Source organism: Oncorhynchus clarkii, chromosome 23, assembly GCF_045791955.1.
Source record: "Oncorhynchus clarkii lewisi isolate Uvic-CL-2024 chromosome 23, UVic_Ocla_1.0, whole genome shotgun sequence".
Lineage (NCBI taxonomy): Eukaryota > Metazoa > Chordata > Actinopteri > Salmoniformes > Salmonidae > Oncorhynchus > Oncorhynchus clarkii.
In genome coordinates, this window is record NC_092169.1 from 61,690,606 (window position 1) to 61,698,890 (window position 8,285).

Consider the following 8,285-nt stretch of genomic DNA (forward strand, 5'->3'; position numbering starts at 1 on the left):
CATGCTTCACGGTGGGAACCACACATGCGGAGATCATCCGTTCACCTACTCTGTGTCTCACAAAGACACTGCAGTTGCACGCAAAAATCACACATTTGAACTCATCAGACCAAAGGACAGATTTCCACCGGTCTAATGTCCATTGCTCGTGTTTCTTGGCCCAAGCAAGTCTCTTCTTATTATCGGTGTCCTTTAGTAGTGGTTTCTTTGCAGCAATTCAACGATGAAGGTCTGATCCACGCAGTCTCCTCTGAACAGTTGATGTTGAGATGCGTCTGTTACTTGAACTCTGTGAAGCATTCATTTGGGCTGTAATCTTAGGTGCAGTTAATCTCTAATGAACTTATCCTCTGCAGCAGAGGTAACTCTGGGTCTTCCATTCCTGTGGCTGTCCTCATGAGAGCCAGTTTCATCAAAGCGCTTGATGGTTTTTGCGACTGCACTTGAAGAAACTTTAAAAGTTCTTGAAATCTTCCAGATTGGCTGACTTTCATGTCTTAAAATCATGATGGGTGTTGTTTCTCTTTGCTTATTTGATCTGTTCTTGCCATAATATGGACTTTGTCTTTACCAAATAAGGCTATCTTCTGTATACCACCCCTACCTTGTCACAACACAACTGATTGGCTCAAACTCATTAAGAAGGAAAGAAATTCCACAAATGAACTTTTACCAAGGCACACCTGTTAATTGAAATGCATTCCAGGTGACTACCTCATCAAGCTGGTTGAGAGAATGCCAAGAGTGTGCAAAGCTGTCATCAAGGCAAAGAGTGGCTACTTTGAAGAATCTCAAATATAAAGTATATTTGGATTTGTGTAACACTTTCTTGGTTACTACATAATTCCATATGTGTTTCATAGTTTTGATGTCTTCACTATTATTCTACAATGTAGAAAATAGTAAAAAAAATTAAATAAAACAAATTTGAATGAGAAGGCATGTCCAAACTTTTGACTGGTACTGTATGTTTTTTTAAAGGCAGTAAATGAGGCTGAATGAACTGTTTCTCTGCAAGACAAGGCTCTGCTGATAACCAGGTGTAGCAGTGGTAAGGATTCACTCCATGGTGCTGAAAAGAAAGCTCTGCTGTTGGGACAGCTTTATGTCGGCCCTAACATTTTGTGGGCAGCGTTTGTCACCGTTATATAGTGCAATTAATGTATTGTTTAGTGTTGTTGTGTAGTGTAGTGGCTTTGCTGGCATGCATAAAATATTTTTTGAGTTTGCCATACCAAGATTTACATGCTAATATCGCCACTGATTCTAGTATTCTAATTCCTAATTCTATGGAAAATACTGTATCTTGAAAACCGGAAACATCCGCTTTCAGCCGCTCCCCCTGGAGAGATTTTGGTTGGCTGAGCCATATTAGAAAAGGAGGAGATAAGAATCCCAGCAGGAAAGGAATAGAGGAACATATAACGCTCCGCCCAGCAGACTGTCGACCAATCACGTTCCCGTTATCAGCTAAGCTAATCGTCAAGCAATCCCTTCTAAAGGTCTGGGTATGACTCCAGAAACGTCCCTATTTTCCTCGAAAGTACTTAATGTCATTATTTCCACGCTTTACGATATTACAGAGGACAAGTTAAGTTTTAGATAACTGTAATATAAAGCGCCAAACAAATTAAATGTATTATTATTATTATCTCAAATCCTGGAAAATATTTAATATGTTGAGCTTCTTGTTCACATAATTGGTGCTCAGGTTGGATTTTTGGTCTAGCGCCCAATTGAATCCTTGAATGAGAGAGGAGTTTAAAGGAGAGATCAGTTTTAAAACTTCAACTTTTTCTCTCATTTGCATGGCAAAATGTGTGTAGAATTGCAGGAAATTAGCTTTTAAAACTACATACATTTCTCAACACCACCGAGATGGGGGCTTTTTCTAAAATCCCTTATCACGGCCACCATATCAGGCCCTTTTTGATCTGGTTTTGGTTTGTTCTGATTTGAGGTTGTTTGTTCACGTGACATTTTGTGAAAATTCTGGATCCGAAGTCCACGCCCCTTTCGTCGGTGATTGGTCAACAGTACTACTCCTAGTAGGAGTAGGAACATGACATGGTTGTTGTTTGTCATTCAATAAGAGATGCACAGTTTTTACCCTTCAGAAATAAAAAACTAGTCTGCTCTGTATATCTATCTTCCTGTAGATGGCAGCAATGATGCTCCTTCTGTTTAGGTGGTCCATAAATCACACAGGCAGGCGGCACTCAATGGGGAAAAGTGAAACCATGATAGGCCACCCTATGTGTTTTTTTTTATCTAACCTTTATTTAACCAGGCTAGTCAGTTAAGAAAAAATATTTTTTACAATGATGGCCTACCGGGGAACAGTGGGTTAACTGCCTTGTTCAGGGGCAAAACGACAGATTTTTACCTTGTCAACTCGAGGATTAAATCTAGCAACCTTTCGGTTACTAGTCCAACGCTCTAACCACTAGGCAGCATAAAGCAGGTCGCAAACCATAAGCATTTTAATTGTTGTCCAAGAATCTATGATGTTACTTGGTAATCTGGGGGCAGATAAACTGTAATTACATGTAGGTAGCCTAATCATCATAATGAGTCCTTCATTTTAACACTATGGACCTAATCAGGTGATAACAGCGCTGAAGACCCAGTTTGTATAATTTGTTGAAAACGAATATCCATCTGTGACACAACAGATTATGGTCCTAAAACCCGTGCCTACACCCTCTTACTTTCTCTCTCAGTTGACTGGATAAAGCAGCCTAGACGGCCTTATGGATATTCATGGGATTTGCTTTAATAATACACCACATATTTATAATAGATACAGTTGGGTGTTTGATAATAATTGATTTTTATTAACAACCGTTTCTATTAATTGACTCCATTAAATTCAAAACGTCTCTAAAATGGGCCATGTGTCGCCAACAACGTCGGTGCCGCTCGACGACATTAGACAGCGATGACCACCCACCCTGCTCTCTGTAACTATCAGCTGTTGTCCGAACAGAAGTCCGGACGCCACTCCGATCAATTCACTGCAATCATTGTCAAAGTCCAAATATTAGCCATGTACTGATTTGACTTTCATGTGAGGCTATATGTCTCAGCTTCCCTCATATCAGTGTTTATTCTTCGGGTCTCTTTTATCTAAATTACGACGTTAGAAAGTTCCCTTTATTGGAGTGACTCGCTTGTAGAAAAATCGAATCGGCTAATCAGTGGAACTATTGTCAATGAGATTTCAGCTTTGCGGCACAATTTTGCATCAAGACAAAGAACAATAACTGTTAAAAGAGCTGAAAAGAGCCGAGTTACAAAATTGCAGCTTCAGTGAATATAGAATACACCCAAATAGGCTGCGAAATATTACACAAATGTTCAACATGTAGGCTAGGGCCTGCTCGTAGTCACGGGCTCTGTTTTAAACTGGAGAGAGCACAGATGACTTGTTATTGATCAAACTGAAACATTAGAGAAGTTATAACGGAATTTATTCATTACTGTTTAACAGAGAAGAGGAAACGATACGGGAATAATCCGATAGAGCCCCTACTCGGTTAGCTATTTAAAACCACTAACATTCATAATAGACCCACAACACACAGCACTGTTATACTGACGGGCTACTATAGTGTCTCTCTATTGGCTCACTGATACAGGAATCAGCCTCAGGATCATGTCAATCATCCAAATCATGAGTTAATCACCTGTCACAGACACAGATGTATTTTACAATCTGTTGTTGCCGTTTAAATCTGAAGTAATATTCTGTGATAATGTGCTCCAAATATCCGAATGATTCAGGCCATTATAATTTACTTTTTACAGATTAGAGGGTTTTTTCTACGTTTTATGCACATGGAAAACCACGTGAATAGCCTGTTCTATTGAATCTGGAAAACCACGTGAATAGCCTGTTCTATTGAATCTGGAAAACCACGTGAATAGCCTGTTCTATTGAATCTGGAAAACCACGTGAATAGCCTGTTCTATTGAATCTGGAAAACCACGTGAATAGCCTGTTCTATTGAATCTGGAAAACCACATGAATAGCCTGTTCTATTGAATCTGGAAAACCACGTGAATAGCCTGTTCTATTGAATCTGGAAAACCACGTGAATAGCCTGTTCTATTGAATCTGGAAAACCACGTGAATAGCCTGTTCTATTGAATCTGGAAAACCACGTGAATAGCCTGTTCTATTGAATCTGGAAAACCACGTGAATAGCCTGTTCTATTGAATCTGGAAAACCACGTGAATAGCCTGTTCTATTGAATCTGGAAAACCACGTGAATAGCCTGTTCTATTGAATCTGGAAAACCACGTGAATAGCCTGTTCTATTGAATCTGGAAAACCACGTGAATAGCCTGTTCTATTGAATCTGGAAAACCACGTGATTAGCCTGTTCTATTGAATCTGGAAAACCACGTGAATAGCCTGTTCTATTGAATCTGGAAAACCACGTGAATAGCCTGTTCTATTGAATCTGGAAAACCACGTGAATAGCCTGTTCTATTGAATCTGGAAAACCACGTGAAAAGCCTGTTCTATTGAATCTGGAAAACCACGTGCCTATTGAATCACTTATAAAGAAATTTCTTTTTAACATGTGCCACGCGTCAGGAGATGTCCATACCATCTTTCTTTTGTTATAACAGATAACACGTAAAGGCCTATTTTATTAATGAACATAGGCGCTTAAAGGTAAGATAAAGGATAGCCTGATTGGATATTATTGAATTATAAAGTGTATTTGCCGAGGGGACCAATCGCAGTGTGTGTGTGTGTACCTGCAGGAAGTGGCCTGCTCCGTTATCTCCTCCCTCTAATGCTGAGATATGAAGTAGCTTTAACTGAGGTCACACTCACCAGCCAACTCATGGAGAGAGAGAGAGAGAGGCGCCTATAGGTTTCCTACACTTCTTCCTTTGACAGCAGAAGATAATATAGTTGAATAGAGATATTATTCAGTACCAACACAGTGTGATCATGCAGTACCAACACAGTGCGCCTTCAGCCATGGGTGTTCCTCTTTACGCGCCGACCCCTATCCAGCCCGTCCACCCAACTCCTTTCTACATCGAAGACATCCTGGGGAGAAATGAGACCCTGACCCAGTCTTCAGCGGCGGTCTCCACGCCAAATCTACCGTCACCGAATTCATCCTTCACCAGTTTGGTCTCTCCGTACCGGACCCCCATCTATGAACCGACACCGATCCACCCTGCGTTCTCTCACCACGCTGCGCTCACCGCCACGTATGCCTCCGGGGCTTTCGCTAATTCACTGTATCCATTCCACCGGTCTATGGGGGACTATACTCTGATCAGGCACGACCCGCTTGGTGAGTTCAACTCATATCAATCTCTTACTTGTTTGGATGATTTTTCTGCTGAAATTCGTTAAAGATACTTTAATGTTGACAACTACTATACGTCTGTAATAACCTATGTACAATGTGTAGGCGAAAGGAGATTAAAAGTTTGTGCGTGTACTTGATTTTGAAACTAGATTCTCATTCCCTGCGTGCTGCAGGTTTCCATCCTAAAGTGGTAGTATGTTTTAGAGGTAAAAATGTGTATATCATGCTTGAACATAGTTGATTTACTTCAGGCATAATTTACCTAAATACATTAAGTTATCTGTTTAATTTGATAATTGTTAAAGTGTTGGGCCACTTAAATCAACCACCTTGAGTTTTTTTTTTGTGCAAAATCCGTTATTGTTTCTAACATCCGATGCATCCTGCGACTACAACATGCTCTAAATCACTTGTTATTTCAGCATTAAAGTGTCGCCCTGGGGTGAACTGCCTCTCTGTTCAGCAAGCCTGACCCTTTCCGTTCATACAGGAAGTCTTGAGCTCTCGATAGGAGTAAATCTGCTTTCAGAAGCTGTTGAATGTTTTCCTGGCGGCCTCGAGCAGCCTCTTCCCCGGGAGTCGTGCATGATGCTGATTATTTTATCGACATCCTCAATACAGACACATTCAGGAAACACTCGACTTCTGATAGCCGGGATCCGTTTGTCTGATATTGTTCATTTCCTCTGCGGTGGAATGTGACTTTATGGTTGCTAAAATAATCAAACTGCAAAACATGAAATAGGCCTATGAACTGACGCAATTTAAAATCTTTAGGGTGACTTTTGAATTTATTTGAATTTCACTATTTCATCCAATTTATTTAATTTATTTAATAATTCAATACATGCCTATAAGAAAAATATGGGTTTGATCATTGTGCCACAAAAACAAAATATTTTGGGGTATAATGAATCATATAATTTTTAAAAAAGCGATTATTTATTTTTAGCCTTTTGGAAGATATATATGTATGTGTATGTATATATATATATATATATATATATATTACAATAGTTAAATCCTTTAAAAAAAACGATATATATATATATATCGTTTTTTTTAAAGGATTTAACTATTGTAATGGTGATTATTATTGTATTCTTATGAGGTTGTGCTTATAATTTAATGAGATAAGCTGATTAAAACATATGTCGATTTTAAATAGCATCAATTGCAGTATGTTGATGGAAAGGTCGTTAGTAATGAGAGAAACTGGTGAGGCAAAGCAACAGGAAACACAGGACGGATATTTTGCCATAGTTCTACTCTCTCCACTCTGCTTCAAGTTTCAACTCACGGCCTTCCTTAAAAACTGAGGTTAAACGGATGCCTGCAAAACACGGACAAGAAAGATGATTAAAACTGTAAATATTTGCATAGAATCATTTAGGCCTCTGCTGGAGGAGAAACGAATCAAGTTTAACGAAAACAATTTTGATTTATTTTCACTTTTTTGGGGGGAGGCTACTTTAAAGGTCTAACATTAAGCATATAATTCTGCCCCATTTGTCTAAACATGTTTTTCAATATTAAATCATTATTTTTTATTTTTTTGTCTTCAAAGGTAAACAACTTCTATGGAGCCCGTTCATTCAGCGTCCACTGCACAAGAGAAAAGGTGGACAAGTCCGATTCTCCAACGACCAGACAATAGAGCTGGAAAAGAAGTTTGAGACACAGAAATACCTTTCACCCCCCGAACGAAAACGACTGGCTAAAATGTTGCAACTGAGTGAACGACAGGTCAGCAGTATGTTTTATTAGAGTCCACATCCAGTATCTATTCATGTCAGTTGGGTTTTATCCGTTTCACCCGTATCATCAATTACATTATTTTTTTAAAGACATTTCGTTCAACTGATTTCCGCATAGGCCTATAGTCTTAGGTACATGATCTGACACAGAATCTAGTAGACTAACATTTTAAAACATTTCTCGTTGACATTGTTTTCCAGGTGAAGACGTGGTTCCAAAATCGAAGAGCCAAGTGGAGGCGACTGAAGCAGGTATTAATAAATTAGGACGGGGTTTAATGTACTTTTCGATTAAAGTTGTCAATTATGAATAGAGAAAATGCTATTTATATCTAATTTCAAGCTAAAAACAAACAAACATTTAATATAGATTTCGTGCTTGAGTAGCCTGTGCGTAAAATTCATGCACAATGCCAATGTGAAATGTACGTTGTGGCTGATTGGTCACCGTTGTTGTTATTTCCCCCCAGGAGAACCCTACCGGCAGTAAGACAGATCTGGAGGACGATAGCACCGGGAGAAACTGCGAGGAGGGACCGGAGTCCGGTGTGAGCCTCAGTCCGGGCCGGGACCAGAGATGTAGGGCTACAGAGATGACGCACGCTCACAGTCGGTTGCAGTGTTCCACGTCGCCTCTATCACAAGGACAAATAGAGTCAGACATTTCAGACGATACAGACCAAGAGCTGGACATAGAGGATGACATGGAGTTCCCACTGAATCCACCGATATGAAGTCATCAGATCAGTGTTTACAGGTCAATCTGGACGTTGTCCCACTGGGTGACTGACGGCCCGGGAAGAGGACCAATAGCCCGTCAGTAAACATTGTTGTAGCATCTTTCTGGAAAATAGATTTGTTTTTGTATATAAATACCTGTATATTTTGTGATGTTGTTTTATTGTCATTATGAGTTTTTTAAAAATAAAAATTAATTGAGCAAAAAATGAGCGTCGGAACGGTTAGGCCTACAAACGACATGTTTTACTCTAGGACGCACACAAACCTCACTGGACGTGAACGTGAGCATTTCACGGTACTCATGCGACATATACAATTTCATTTGAAGGTCCCCTCGTACCGGTTAAAAACACGAAAGGACGTATGTGGAAGTAGTTTAGTGGCATTTATTTTTTTGTTAAATATTGGTACAAATATTAAAATAAAATCCTGATCTTTCTT

The 8,285-nt window shown here is 39.5% G+C and overlaps 1 protein-coding gene across 1 annotated transcript; it reads left to right on the forward strand.

Moving 5' to 3' along the window:
* The first annotated feature begins 4,755 nt into the window (after positions 1–4,755).
* LOC139381389 (hematopoietically-expressed homeobox protein hhex-like) lies at positions 4,756–8,050 on the forward strand. The gene is made up of 4 exons (XM_071124876.1): positions 4,756–5,328; positions 6,914–7,092; positions 7,305–7,355; positions 7,574–8,050. The coding sequence occupies exons 1-4, from the start codon at positions 4,974–4,976 to the stop codon at positions 7,835–7,837; spliced, it is 849 nt and encodes a 282-aa protein (XP_070980977.1). The 5' UTR covers positions 4,756–4,973; the 3' UTR covers positions 7,838–8,050.
* Positions 8,051–8,285: the final 235 nt, after the last annotated feature.